General features: G+C 38.8%; 1 protein-coding gene across 14 annotated transcripts in view; it reads right to left on the bottom strand.

The window, feature by feature from the left end:
* ARHGEF28 (Rho guanine nucleotide exchange factor 28) overlaps window positions 1-15,519 on the bottom strand; it is a 119,566-nt gene that overhangs the window by 48,156 nt on the left and 55,891 nt on the right. For all 14 annotated transcript variants that reach the window (XM_059873686.1, XM_059873689.1, XM_059873687.1 and 11 more), the window contains 4 exons: window positions 6,809-6,939; window positions 4,024-4,325; window positions 1,771-1,915; window positions 359-470 (listed from right to left, as the gene is read on the bottom strand). In XM_059873686.1, the coding sequence (XP_059729669.1) occupies window positions 359-470; window positions 1,771-1,915; window positions 4,024-4,325; window positions 6,809-6,859 (610 nt within the window). In that variant the 5' untranslated portion in view covers window positions 6,860-6,939. The remainder of the gene's footprint in view (window positions 1-358; window positions 471-1,770; window positions 1,916-4,023; window positions 4,326-6,808; window positions 6,940-15,519) is intronic.

Genomic DNA, 15,519 nt, shown 5'->3' with positions numbered 1-15,519 from the left:
TCTGATAAAGAAGAATTAGTGGCAAACGTCACATGAAATCTGTAAAAATGAGTATGTATAAACCTACTGTGAAATTGCATGCATATGTATTTGAGAAGGGGAAAAAAAAGGATCTGGAGTTGCCATGTCTTTTAAGGAGAGTAATCTCCCCATGTGTCCAGTGCTGCAATAAACATACTGGCTTTACAACTTCCACAAAGCTGTGGAGCTTGTTTGCTTCCACAAAGCAGTAGGGCTACCATCTAGCAGCTACTACTAGCCCTGAAGGCTACCAAACTGGTGAGCTCTGTAAAGTAACATCAGCAGCACTGGGCCTGAAGCAGGCAGGTATTGAATAATACAAAGCCAAAGAACTGACCTCCATTTGAATCCCCAACTGCAAAGTGGCGAGGAATGCGAGGTCTTCCTACCAAACCTTTGGATGAGGAGTAGGAATAGGAGCGCGACCGAATCCCAAGCACTGTGCATTCCTATGAGAAATTGCAGCAAATGAAATCTTGTGTCATTTTGAAATGCACCAGCAAAAGAAACAAAATAAATCAGGAACAACTGACCACTCGCATAAATTTCCTGGCTTCAAGTTGAATTTTTGACAACTTCATGTGAATTCTTAGGAAGTCTTTCATACTCCCACCATGATAAAATTTTTGTGTGCTACAGTAAATAAGTTGTGGGTTCAAGTTAGACTAAGAGAACACAAGAAAGTTTACCTTCTTCTCCAATCTGGTAACAGGCGACAACCACACAGTATTGTTGGTCATCATTATTATCATTATTTCTGGTGACCAAGATATCTTCTTTTACCAAGGAAGACATTCATCTTAGTACTTTAATACTTGACGAACACTGCATGGAGACTTTGGCCACGCCTTAGTAATTACTGATGTCAGAGTTTCCAAAGAAAGGAGGTGACCTCTTTTTCTTTTCTCTATGTGGTTTTTTGCTTTTTTTATCATTATTATATTTGAAAACATTTTCCAGTTACCAAATATCTCAACAATAAGACTTGAAAGGAAACCCCCTAATTTTTCATATGTCATTTACGCTTAAATAGAGACCATTCCTGAAACTCCTGTGAAGTGCTTGCCTTATTGTTTTTTAAAGTAGCCCTACCATAATTAATGCTTTTACTGAATTCTTTTTCTCCCTTCTTGAAATCATTTGCTGAAGGTCAGATACAGTGGCAACAAGTGCATCTAAAAATCATGAAGCATCTCTGCAAACAAGAAATAACTCTACGTATGTGTCTGAAGATCTCAGAAATTGCACCATGGTCTAATGAAAATCAGTGTAGACAGGATACTTCAGAAAACCATAACAAAGAGATTTACTTCCATCAGTGGATACCCCAACTGAATTTCCCTGAGTGTAGAAACTGTTTTAAAATAGGCAGCAGGCCAGTTTTACACTTCACAAAGCATTGCTCTTTCACATAACTAGAGCTGGTTAAACATTTTCTCACTAAATTTATTTTGGTTTAAAAATGCTGATTCACTGAACCAGAAATATTTCCTTTGAAACACTTCTGATAGATGGTGTGTTTTTTAAAGCTGAGGTAAATCTCTGATGGACACTTTCTTTCTATGGCAGCTGCCCAGCTCAGCCACAGCCAGGGAGTTTCAGCTTCACAACTCAATGTGAGTGGTCTCTGGAGAGACTAGCCCTGCCAGCTGGGAACTCATCTTTCCCCTTCAGATTCAGACATTTCTCGCATAGTTTCAGTGATTTACTTAAAAGGAAAACAATTCAAACCAAGACAGGGTCAAATACCTTGGGCTGCAGACTGGCAGGTAAGTCCAGTCCATCTCTGCTAGAAGCCATGGCCTCTGAAGAGCTGAGGGGATGGTAGTGAACATGGGATCTGTCCAACACACCTCCACTTCCGTTGTCTACTTCAAGGTCATCGAGACTTGAACTGAAGAAGACAACAAAGTCTTTAACTTCCCTGAATTCCTCACGGCAACTTACTTCAACCTTAATGCAATAAGCAAAGACATGGCTGAGTCCTCTGACCAATGACAGCCCAATCCACCATGATTATGTCAGGTAAACCATGCCCTGAGCTGTCTCTCAGGTCTGCAGCCATCTGGTCAAGGTAGTCAATTTCCCTGTCCAGGACCCTCTGACATCTAAAAACATAGAGAGCAAGAAGCAGACTGAAAAATCTCTGGCTAAATCAATATTTCAAACATGTAGAGACTATTTTATTGGAAAGGGTTCCTGAGCAGGCGAGTGCACTAAGGCTGCTCAGCAGTATCAGAGTTTCCCAGGATGAGACCTGTTACCTGCAAGAGCAAGTTCACGGTCCCTTCATCAGCGTGTCTGAAAGAAATGGTTGACTGCTTGCAATAGCATTCCAGCCTTACAACATAAAACTTTAAATTATGTGTGGTATTTCTAAATAGCCAGAGTTCCTACCATGGATAATAGCACAAAAATTCCTTCACATACCACAACTTTTTTGAAGCACTAATCTATCACTACTGTCTGTAACTACTTCCTTATTACAATTCTGGGGACAGTATTTTGCAGTGTTTCTGAATAACAGCCCACATGACATATCAGAAACAACTTATATAAATGCATTATCAGTTACTGTCACATGTTAAAATTGAAAAAGCAGTACATGTCTGTGCCAACAGACAAGTATCCATGATTCACTGTGGTAACATCTCTAGGGAACTTCTCTGACATAAGAAGCTGGTTTAAAAATAGAATTACATACTACTAGTCTTGTTTTATGCCTAATATTTGGATCAATTACATATGTTACCTGACATCTTAAGGCAAATCACCTCTCTAAAAATTTATATACACTCTCATACAGGTACATGCATGTACAGTTCTCATACAGGTACCTAACCAAGGTCTTTAAAAGGATGGGGCTATCTAAAAATACACAGAATAAAAATGTTTCTGACTAGAGGCACAGGAAGATTATAGTATTCTACATGACATCCCTATATCTAGCAAGAAAAAAAGCAAACAAAAAAACCCCCAAACAACAGCAACAACAAACACCAAAAAAGGAGTATGAAAGAAAAACTCAATCTGACATTTCTTATATTATCTGTGCTAAATACTCCTGCTAGTGGGACTTCATAGTTGCATAAGAAACTCAAAATAAAGGTAGAGAAAATCTTATTGCCCACTTTAAATAATAATTGGCTGGCCCTTCTCTTCCTTGCTGTTTTTACATAGATCTGATGCTCTACCTCCAACTAGTCCTAGTTTTCTCCAAAAGGTGTGAGCAAGATTCAGATTTCCTCCTGCAAAAGAAGGACTCTCATCTATTCAGAGAAGTAATAAAGCTTTTTCATCAAGGAAATTTATTGTCAAATTGCTTAATTTTAAAATTAATTGTTAAAAACCTAAGTTTAATGACAAAATTTATAGTTCCATCTTCAAAGCTCTCTGCACTTCTGAAGCCATTTGAGGGAGGGTCTTCAGACAAATGGCAGCAAACCTTGTGTACCAGCAATGGAGAAGAAAACAGTCTGAACCTGTCATAAACAGCAGCTACACTCTGCACTGTGTCTTTTGAGATAAATAGCTATGCAATAAGGAGTAGGCCTTCTACAGGCCTATTTAAAGACTTGAAAGATTCCCAGAGACTTCAACAGATTTTTGATGATTTTCTTAATGGAAAGTATAACTGAGGAAAACCACAGTGAAATTCTGTTATCTGTTAAAAATGCCACAATGGCAGTGACAGTGAAGAACAGATTCTTTTTTTTTTTTATTATCATTTTATTAAGACTATTTGCATACAAGAAATAAAGGTAAAAAAGTATCCATTTGCATTCAAGATACATTTACTAAGAAGACACTTTTATGCATTAAAAATGTCTTCACAGCTATTTTATGAAAACAGATTATTAGGACAATAAATATTAGTGAAGAAAAACAGAGATTTCACCCCAATACTACTAGTTATTACTTCAGATTCTGCTTCACCTTTTTAAACAAAAGGTGGTAATAAATGATCCTTATTCTGGCCATACCATCAAGTCAATTTCATACCTCCTTCTTTTCATGTCAGCATAAAGTTGGCCCCGATCCTTAATAAATCCATGGGTCTTGAATGGAAGATATGAATCTGCTACATACAGATGAGAAGGTGAAATGGTAGGTCTTAATCCTGTGTTTTCTTCTTTTTTTACTGGCCTTTGACTTTCTTCATTTGGGAGACACATAAACTGGTCATTCTCCTCAAAGGAGGGAGACGAAGAGCTCTTATCCATTGGGACTGAGCTGGAAGGGCTCAGACACACTTCACTGCTGGCACCATCGCCATGAATGCAGTTAGGCTTTAAGTCTCCAGCCTGCAGGTAAAAAATGAGTGCTGGTAAGAGGCAAAACAACACCTATTGTCAGGAAACAAGGACATGAGAAGTTTGCCATTTTATTTGTGGCTACATGTTTTGTGGGTTTTTTTCCTTATTACTTTTTATACCACATGAATTTAAGGCAGTTTATATGACTAAGGGATTCTAGACTTTGCATTAATTTTTTTCCCTAATTAGAGAAGCAATTAATTGGTATTTCCAAGTCTTCTGAATTTCTCACTCATATTTATACCTTTTTTTAAATGTACTGATACAAATATTTATAGATTTTATTTTAAAACTATCCTTAATTTGAGCAAAAAATATGCATAATACATTAGTGTGGGAGACATATGGAAGAGAATTCAAGCATTGTGCAATTTAAATTGGAAAAATCAGCCTACACATAATGCACTTCTGATTTTTCAGCACCAGTTTCCAAAGCTTTGAGATAAATACACATGACCTGGAACAGAGTTTTTCGAGGGAAGGAAGGGAAATTACTCTTATTTTTTGACATTAAGCAATCTGGGGCCTGAAGCACCTCTCCTTTTGCACAAAGACAGGAATGGATTTGAAAATTCTGTTTTCTCAGGTACAAGGATCAGGATTTAGACTCTAGTCACAAATAATTCCCTGTTGACTCTGCAGAAGATACTAAAATACTGTTCACTGAGTCTTTTAGCTAGAGGCAACAGTCATGTAATTAGATACTGAATAATAATGAAAAGTCACATTGCCAGTTAAAACACTCCATCTCCAAAAAGCACCTGTATAAAATCAAGAATAAAGGAAGGACTGCAAGCCTCTCCAAAGTCCTGGTGTTTCTGATTGCTGACTTCCTCTTTTCTCACATCCTCTTGAGATGTGCTTTCATCCCCATCTTAATTATGCTTCTTTTAGTAAAGGACAGGAAGAACTGCTGGCATTTTTACAGCAGCCCACATTTGCATTCAAAAATACAGCACGTGCAAGTCTGGAAATACTTCTGTTGCGCTGTGCACATGACACGCACAAAGGTAAAATGCTTTTCCTAGGTCTTATGCAGCTGTTCCTCCCTGAAAAGTTATTCCTGTCTGGGCAGTGTTCCTCCTCAGCACCAGAGGGACTTTCTCCAGCAGCCACTCTGACTCCTGCTGAGTGGTGCTTAAGGGAGAATTTGGCCCCAGTCAGCAATTTTAAAAAGTAGAATCTGGCCACATAGTGAGCAAAGGTTTAGCAACCCAAGCTGAAGGCCCCCTGAGCAATACACTTGGGTAACATCTCCATCTGAAATGGAGATGTAGTTCTGCAGCTCTGTCCTTCCAAACTCGATATTGTTCAAATCAAGGTTCAAAGACTGCACTTTATAGTCCCCTGACAGATGCTCACTCATGCATCATCATTACATACCTTCATCTCTTACCTTTATCTGTAATATATATTACAGATATATAGATATATTTATACAGACAGATATATAGATATATTACAGATACATATGATATATATCTTACAGATATATATGTAATAGATATTACATCTTTTCAGTGCATTTTAAACACAAAAAAGCTTCTGACTTAAACCTCCATTTCCAGTCACATGAACTGGATCTGCAGTGAATGCACTGGGTGAAATGTTTCAGGGAATGGGGTAGGGGTGGGCAGAAGGAAAAGAAAGGGGGAAAAAATTCACACTTGCAAAATCTCAGACTTCTAACATTATCTGATAATTTCTTACTCCTCTATTCCAACTTTCAGGCAAGGGAGAGCTCAAAGCAGGTTACAAAGAAATAAACATCTTAAAGCACCCCCGAAAAATAGCTACACACCACCAGAATCTGCATCTCTTCAGCTAGACCCAGCCATCACACACAAGTTGTCACTAGTGAGACTCATGCCCACACCCTAAACAATGGTGTCTGAGTGTGACTATGAAAGAAAGATTCCAGGTGATGTAAAATGCCACTTTAGGTCATCTTCAGTGCTGGTGACAAATCAGAAATGGGAATTCTAGTGAGGATCTCCAATATCAGAATGTTCCATGACAGTTATAGGACATCAACTTCACCTTTTCAGCAATGTCTTGTTTTTGTTGAGCCTGTAAGCCTTACTGTGAACTTATAATTAAATTCTGAAATTATCCAGCAAAGTCTGTACTGTGAATGTACACAGAATTCAAAAATCTGAAATGCACACGAACAAGTAATATTGTTAAGAAGTACATGATGTTTAGCTCACAAACACACAGAAGAGACAGCCTGCCTTAGAGTTCTTCCCACAGACTAGGGAATGTAATTCCTGTAATTGACTGAATCTGTTAAAAGAGACCTCATATAAAGGTCACAAAATATAGCTGAGAAGAGTAAGATATTACTGGTTTTAATTTAAATTTTTTTTTAATTGACAGCACTGCTGACAGATCCAGAAGATCCTACTATTAATGCAACTAAAATTACCAGAAGATGAAGAAAAATTAGCCAGAAGTTCAAATATACTTACTTGGTCTACTACCATGCAGTTTGCATATACTTCATCACTTCCACTCAGCATGGGAGAAAGTCTGGTTGCAGCAAAGAAAGTAGGGGTAGACTTCAATTTCCTAAGAACATCAAGGGTAGAGTGTCTGTGTTCTGGAAAATAAAAAGTATGGGAAATTTTCCATTAAATCTTAAATCATTTCCTTCTTATATATATGTACTACCATAAAAATGGCAAAGTTAAGCATTAAGAACCAAATCTTAGCATTACAATTTGAATAATATTTCTGCGGCCGCAGCAAAATGTGCTCATTTCATAACTACCCAGCATTTGCTATATGCTCCAGGAAGTCTATTGTTGACAAGACTCTCCAGGGTACCACAGAATCATTCACATAAATAAAAAATAAATGTTCCTGTGTATTGGTTAGCAAAAGCTTCTATTTTCCACCTAAGCAGAACTTTGCAGAGATTTGTGGTTGCAGAAGAACACAGGACAAGACTTATGGGCTGGGAAGAATTATGCATGATTCCGCCTATACATTAAATGCCTGACATCTGAAACATTAAATAAATGAAATACTGTTCAATTGCAATCAAATAATGATTCTCCTAAAGCATTCTACCCACTGGCAGCCACATATATACTAATCTTGGATCAAAGAATCAGATTAATGTTCTTAAAACAAAACCCAACAAACAAACAAAAAACCAAAAATTAAAAAAAAATAAATAAAATTGCAAAAGAGATACAAATAAAATACCACTAATACAGCCTTTACAGAGTGACAGCAATCAAGCAAGACTTGATCCATTAAGAGGATGTTTAGGATGAATACTGCATCTGATCTGCTTTTGAACACTTTCACCAGAAATCATTAAAAGAAATCCAGAGTTTAGTTTTTGAAAGTATGCTCATGACTACAAATATTAAAAAAAAGCTGGACAGGATGTGTATTTTACGCCTTTGAGCAGCAAAAATCCTGTCCTGCAGGCTCATTTCTCCTAAAACTGGCTATAAGAATGAAGAGCACCTACCAGTCCAGCATTTGAGCTGGGTTATCTTCTGAATGTAAAACAAACAAAATTTAACAAAGCACAAAACCAGGCTGTTGTAGACTGTGTGAAAACAGGCTAAAAAAAATCACAGTCATAATACAGTTTTCCTTGAAAATGCTGTAAGGCAAGCATTGCCATTGGAAGTGAATAGAGAAACAACAGCATAAGAACAATGTGATAGAGGAAAATATTGCACCCAGTAAAATATCCAAAATCAAACCACTCAATAAATTTAAATTGAATTTGGCTGTTATTGAATATTGTTTTTAAAATATTTTTATGCTGCATCAGAAATTTATTTTCTACTGAGGTGTAAAGGAAAAGATACCACTAAAGACTTTCCTCACACTATATTAACATAGCAACGTAACTGCTTTTGGAAGGTCACAGAGCCATATAGCATGGTCTGGGTTGAAAGAGAAGTTTACAGGTTATCTAATCCAACCCCCGAGCCATGCCCAGGGACATCTTTCATTAGACCAGGTTGCTCAAAGACCATCCAAGATGCCTATAGGAAAAAGATTGCAAGAAAATTTGTAATGAAAAAATACAACTGGATTAGAAACAATGCTTATTAAGGTCTGGTGCATTTGTTGCTTTGGAAAAAAAAAAGTCCTAGCCCACTGCCAAATCTGCAATGATACAACACAGCTTTTCTTTAATTTTAAGATTCTATTTCATAAAGCCTAAGAATAGTAACCTCTATACTTAGAGAAAGATGGAAATTCCCATTTAGAAATGGCACAGTATGAATATTTGGTTTCAAGTCCTGGCAGGCCTTGTGGGATCTCATACCATTAAAACATCCTTGCACATCTCATTTTGTTTCTCCATCAATGCAAGAATTTTAACATGATTTTAGTGACTCTCATATTGAGAAATGCTAAAGCTGAAAACCATTTCCTTATGTCTGACAAGATCCCAAAGCCTTTGTTTATAAATAATATAAAAGCATTATTTTCTACAGCAGCTCATCAAACTCTGGCAGCTCCCATCATATGGAAATGTGATTTGGCAAAATTGACAGTACTTTCTTGTGGCAAATAAAGCTTTCCAAGGGTTGGTCTTAAACCAACAAGGCAAAAAAGTGTCAGAGTCTCCATCGCTTCTTGTATGCTTAATGCCTTCCCCAGCCTGCACTCCCTCTCATCCATAAACCCACGGGGTACAACAGGCAAGGGTGGTGTACATTTCCAGTGTTAGGCTGGCAAAGGTGCAACACATACCCACGAAAAACCGCCCAGGCATTAGGGATTCCCACATCACAGTGTAAACCTGAGCCTAAGAAGCTTCTTGACTTCAGCAACAGTCCCTATTTGACTGACAGAGTCAAGTCCCTATCTTGACTCACAGATAAGGGGGCTGATGTGTATGCCTCAAACACCAATAGACAGACAGCTGCAGAGCCAGTTAAGGACTGTCCATAATGACATGCTGTGAGAAGGAACAGGATGTGGCTCAAGAGGTGGGGCAGCACTTTTCTGAGACAAATATCCTTCTTCTGGATCCTGGAGATAAGCACAACACAATACAGCTCAGGTGCAGGAACGAGGTAAAGAAGTAGGCATGGACTGTAGGGAAGGGACCAAGACAACCCAAGATCCCCAAAGCCCTCTTACCCAGTTCAAGAAAGATCTAGAAAAATGGACTGTGCATGATAACTCATTTGTATAGAAAGCAAGAAACTTAACTCCTGGGTGTGAAAAAAGCTATCTAAATAAACACGCTCCTCCAAAGCTGGGCTGTACGTGAGCCCCAGGACTCTGGACACCCCACTAGCTGGATTGACATTGAAGCCAGGACTGGCAATCTCCCTTTCTTTCTCCCTCCCCCTCTTTAGTACATCTCCCTTTCTCTCTCCTCCCTTTCAACCCATCTCTTGCTGTGTGCTTAGAGGAGGACATCAGGAACTACCTTATAACAATTTCCATGCCACGTCGTAATTTTCTACTAAAATTTTGTAAGCTTTTGTGGGCTCTCTGACTTTTGCCATTCATTTTGACCATAAGCATCTATGAGCATCTTGGGTGATCTCCTTCAGGCTGGCATGTCACATTGGGTCTTCACAGTCACTTAGTGGACTGCAACATCCCAAGCCAGAAAGAACCCAAATCTCCCTTCTAATAACATGCTATGTTATTTTAAAATTCTGTACAAGAGCAAAAACCTAAGTAACAAATTCCGGAGAAAGATGCTGCAAGTACAAGCTATAGCACAATATGCTACCTGCAGTATCTTCAGTCTGTAAACCCTTATTAATTATCTGTGTTAAATGCCATATGTTTTCCTGGAGATGCTCCAGTTAGCCTCTGGTTAAATGTGAGATGACTAAATAAATATTCATTGGGGTTTAAAATGGTAACAAATTATTTCAGGCTTCACAGAATCATAGAATTATGTATGTTGGAAAAGACCTTCAAGATCATTGAGTGCAATGGCAGTATGACCCCACTGTACCTCTTTACTCTTTATTCCACCCCCTCACCCCTTCAATTTCGAACATGTGAAGGAATGACAACATCAAACTAACTTTGTAACATGAGAAGTTTAAAGCCTTGCCGAATGTGAGGGAGAGCAATATTAATTACACATTGACTGCGCTAGTAACTTATTTCCACTGGAAAGGCCCACATAGTTTAAAAAGTGACAAAATCATTGCAAATGTCCAAATCACACACTGCATTCCTACAGCTTCATTAACTGCCTCCGGCCTGCCTTGCTGGCTACAAGTGCTCTTGATCTTACAGGGACCATCAGTGGACCTTTCCCTCCAGGTTAACATGGCAGCAGGTAACAGCTCAGTGAACTGGGCACCAGCAGTAATATGGAGCAAGGCTGCACTTGCCTGAAAGATGAAGAATATCAACAAAATCCATTTTCAAATAAAATGTCTCAAAAATCTCCCCTGGGCATTGAAAAAGGTTATTCACATTGCAGATGCAAAAATTCAGCATAGTTTGTGAAAAGACAGGACTGCCCGAGCAAACTGGCAAAGGTGTCCCCAGAAGGTTTTAGGTTCTGTAAGGTATTGGAAATGGATTTCAAGATGCTTACTAAAGTAAGAATGACCTGAATAGAACAGAGGAGAATTACCTTTGCTACTGAAACAAGCTAGCAAGCACCGCTCAACAAGCTAATCCTTCTGCCAGAACTAAACACCCTCTGGCTCTACACTGTGATCAGAGAAAAAGAATAAAGACATGCCTTCTTTAGAAGACCCTGTGGCTCTCTGCCATCTGCCTGATTAACAGTCAAGATAGATGTACGTGCTATTTAGATGTCATGCTGGAAATAATCTCCAAACATGGGTAAAATAAAAGACCTTGATCAAAGACTAACTAAGCACAAGTTCACATCTTCTCTAATATTGTAGAGTTATACAGCAAGGTCTGTGTATTTTTCCAGCCACAAAGCTTATACAAAAACTATAACTTTAAAGAAACACATTATCATCATAGCAGTAATTAAAAATATGTTTTATGTTGGTGAAAGAAAATGTACAGCCTTGAGCCTTGGATGGCCCGTGTCAGAAAATAGCAAGAACACTGATTTTCTTTTTTTTTTTTTCCCCACAAAAATCAAAACTTAACTTGTTTCATGGGAGAACACACAGCAAAAGAGCAGTTAAATACATCAACATGACCAAGCCAAGAGCCAGGAAAGAAATTACAAATTCCCTTCTCTAGATACCATGAACAGTTTTCAGACAGCTCATCACATTTACCCCCAGCAGTCTGAGCAGAGGTTAATGTATAATTGGAAGTCAGTGAAAAATACAGACAGCTAAGCACATGGGTCATGCAGGACTGCAGATATACTGCTCTAAAAACAGGTCACCTGAATTTTTAGAAAGAAGTTCCCAGCATGGGTACAACTGAAACGACATGTGCATCTACAGAATGAACCATACAATCAGTTTCAAGGGGAGAACTGCATCCTTAATTGAGGTTTCTTAGGCCTTCATTCAGACAGCACAACTTCCCCTGACAGCAAAATCAAGCAAGCACTTGAGAATAAGCCTACATGGACGGTAAATTAGGTAGGCTTTGAAGTGCTAATGTCATGGATGTCTTTAACTGCCTTAAATCTACAAAGTGGAAATTAAGCACTGTGTTAGCTATATACTAAAAAAGGGGGATCAGGCATATAGATGCTGGAAAATAATGCCAACATGTTCAAGATGTAGTCCTAAGGCAGCCACTAAGAATAAAATCACTTGTCAATCTGACTTTTGCCCCTGCTCACCTAAATGTGGGCTCACCTAAATGTGGGCTGTTTTCAACGTGGGATTACAGTCTTGACTCCCTTCCTGAAGAAGGCACCTTACCTACTACACAAATGAATATGCAAACAGAAATAAGTCTCATTTTATAGAACAGTATACAAAAAAAACCCAACAAACTTTTCCATGATATGGGAAAGTTTGTTTTCACTTCACACCTCTGCACAAGTGGACTCAGTGTGTAACTCCCACCTCCCAGTGCACTAGGACAGACTTATCAGAGACAGATATTCTCAGCACCCCTGAATATTTTTAAAGCTCACAACAAGGCTGAGAGCATGGCTGTCTCTGAACAGGTAGGACTATGCAGAGTAAGGACTATGCCTGGTGACAATTTCACATAAAGTAATAAAATAAATACCTCTGGTGTCTTGCAACAAGGAGAAAATTCTAGATAATCTCCCCAGTCCAATCACTACGACAAAGTCATGTTCCCATTCTCTCTATAGCCTAATTACCCTTTAAATTGCCCCCTGTGCAGCTTCAGCAGGAGGGGACAATCTGCAATGCATGTCCCAAAGGAGAGAAGTCTGCACTTGGCTCCTGACAGACTCCAGGAGTTCAGGGGAAGGGCAGGGGCTGCACACACAGTCTGAAAGGTTCCTGGGCAGTGGGCCTTAAAATGTGAAAACACTGTTGTACATGACGGGAAATGATGTGTGATAACTTTGACTCTCCATTCCAAAGAGTGGGACAGTCTACAAAGCTCCCCAGCCTCCCAAGAGGAGCAACCCTAGGTCAGGATACCAACAGCCTGATGTTCCAGAGGGGAAGGGTGACAGTTGAAATTTCATGGTCCAGAACAGCTGGAGCACCCAGCACAGACACATGATTTCATCATTTTTGGAGTGGGTGGAAGAACACTGCACTGTTTCCTGCCAGGCACTGCAAGTCTGAGACTCAAGTTCACTGAGACCTGAACCTCTATAGGAATGAAATGAGCCATAAGCTAGGTGTCTCACACCTGCATGCCAGGATCAACTGGCCATGTTCAAACACTTGCAGAAAAAAACACAGATCATGAGCTTAGATCATGAGCCTTCTCTCCCCTTCCAAAGGCATTTCTCCCACCACATCAACACACAGAATTTCGATCTTCCAAGCACAAACGAACCCTTGAACTTAACCACTGAAATATGCACAGGTACCCAAAAGCACCTTCTTGCTCCAACACCCCCACATATAAGGTCAGTTGTGTGTATACTGTGTTGGTATACTATTAACAGGGATGGAAAATAAGGCGCAATACTGTAACACACAAACACCACATCTGTATCCAGTGCTTTACAACTGCTCAAGCATTTTAAAAAGAACTGTCTAAACACAGGTGAATGAAGGATAAGTGCACAGCTACAGCATTTACAGATTAAATGAATCCTCCTTTGAGATGGAGTAAACACATACTGTGCAACTTGCAACTCATTTCATCTCTCCACATTGCATTTGCATTCATACACACTGCAGAAACTCCTCTGCAGTGGGAAAATACTGGATTTCCTCACGAAAAGAAAGAAAAAGTTGAGGAAGCGCCTTGCACATTAAAACATGCATTCTGTACACATTTTCCACTCTAAACTAGGTCAAAGTCTCAGTCTGTGTAAAAATGAGTCTCTTGGCTTACTGTATTTAATGACACTGATGCATCTTACTTCTCTGATTTTTTTTCCCTTTTTTCCTTCTCTGTTGTTTTCCCTTTCTGAAACACAAAACCCCTCCCAATTCTATGAAAGGACATATAAATCATATTTTTGCCCCTCTTTTCTTCATTATTTTCCTTTTATTTGTAGTAAAAATTTTTCTTTCCTCATTAAAACTTTCAATCATAGTTTTTCCTTACATAAACTTACCAGTCAGTGTCTTTGAGCCTCCTTAAAACCCCCCTTTCTCACACAGCATTTATAATCCCTACCTCCCAAAGATTTCTCCACAAAGAAGGATAATGTCTAACTGTGCAAAGACAGTAACTGACCCATTTCATTTTTCTCTTCATTCTGGTATGCTTTTTCTCATATTTATTAAAAAAAACCCCCAAGACCTGTTAGCTGTTGAGGCATAATTGAATTACCAAATTCTCTCTAAATGAAAATAACTGCAACCAGCAGAACTTTTTCAGCTGCAGCTCCAGGGCGTCAGAATTGTTCAGTTAGAGCTACATATACATCAAGAAGGAGAAAAAAAAAGCTTTAAGAGAGTAAAGAAATAAAACAATTGTAAAGAACAAAACATAATCTGGAGAAAAAATACTTTCTTTTTTCTTACAGAATTCCAACTCCATTATCTAAAAAGCCATTAAAAACAGTGAAATGGACTTTTGATAGGAAAAAAAATCTACCTCACACAAGCTGTTTATAGAGCCACCTTCACAGAAGCAGAAAATGAAAAGGAGTCAGAGCTGTAAAGCAAGAGTCATTTAAAAGAAGATAGCTTTTTCTACCTGGTTTGGATGCCCTTCTTCGAATCCTCATTTTAGGTAAGGAAGGCCAAGAGTAATTAAAAGGTGAATCAGAGTCTGAGTCCATTTTTGTGCTAAACAAACAGAGAGCAGATTCCCAAAGTCGCACTTTGTTGTTCTCAATAGCAAGTCAAGCCTAAGAGTAATGTGGAATAAACGAATGGACAAAGAAGGATCAAATTGCCCACTAAACACAGGGGAGGGAGAAGCTGTAAATGTTTGCTCTCTTCAGGCATCCAGGCATGTAGTCAGATCGGGCTGCAAATATTAAAGCAGAAGCAAGAAGGCTGAAGTATGAGAGTTTCGAGCTGAGCTGCTGCATCGTGGTCCAGAGCTATTTGAAAGGTCACTGTGTGCCAATGAATCATTAACTCACCTTTCCATTTTGATGCAAATGAAAACAATAGAAGCCAGGTAAGGAATGAGAAAATACTCCTCAAAAGCAAATAAACTATTGCAAAGCTTTGCTTCCATGTTAAAAGGAGGGGTTAGAAAATCTCAAATTAAGGTCAGGCAAAATGCTGGATCTAAGGAAGCCAAAGATGAACACCAAGATATGAGGACTAATCAATCTGCTGGGCTCTATATCACTCCAGAGCAACAACCCTCCTCTCAGCGTTTATAATTTTGGCAGACCTTGGGATGTTGCATCTGGAAAAGCAGTGATAACTGACTCAAAATCTTTCACTCCCATCCTTCTAGCTCAACTGAGCTTAAAACTTAAGTGTCATGGAGAAAGATTACACTGTCATTAGAGAAACATTTTTTCCAGTAATATTTAGTCTGCACAGTAATTTCTCCTTCACACAGTCACCAAGTTAGACAGTGAATCATCAGGATTTTGTAGAGCTGGCACCTTTACAGCTCTGGTCTAACCTCACTGCAATGCACAATACAGCTAGTGACTAATTTACAACAAATCTTCCATTCTTATACAGTC

This window comes from Haemorhous mexicanus, chromosome Z (genome assembly GCF_027477595.1).
Source record: "Haemorhous mexicanus isolate bHaeMex1 chromosome Z, bHaeMex1.pri, whole genome shotgun sequence".
Lineage (NCBI taxonomy): Eukaryota > Metazoa > Chordata > Aves > Passeriformes > Fringillidae > Haemorhous > Haemorhous mexicanus.
Note: the sequence above shows the minus strand (reverse complement) of the source record. Positions and strands in the feature narration are given on the sequence as shown.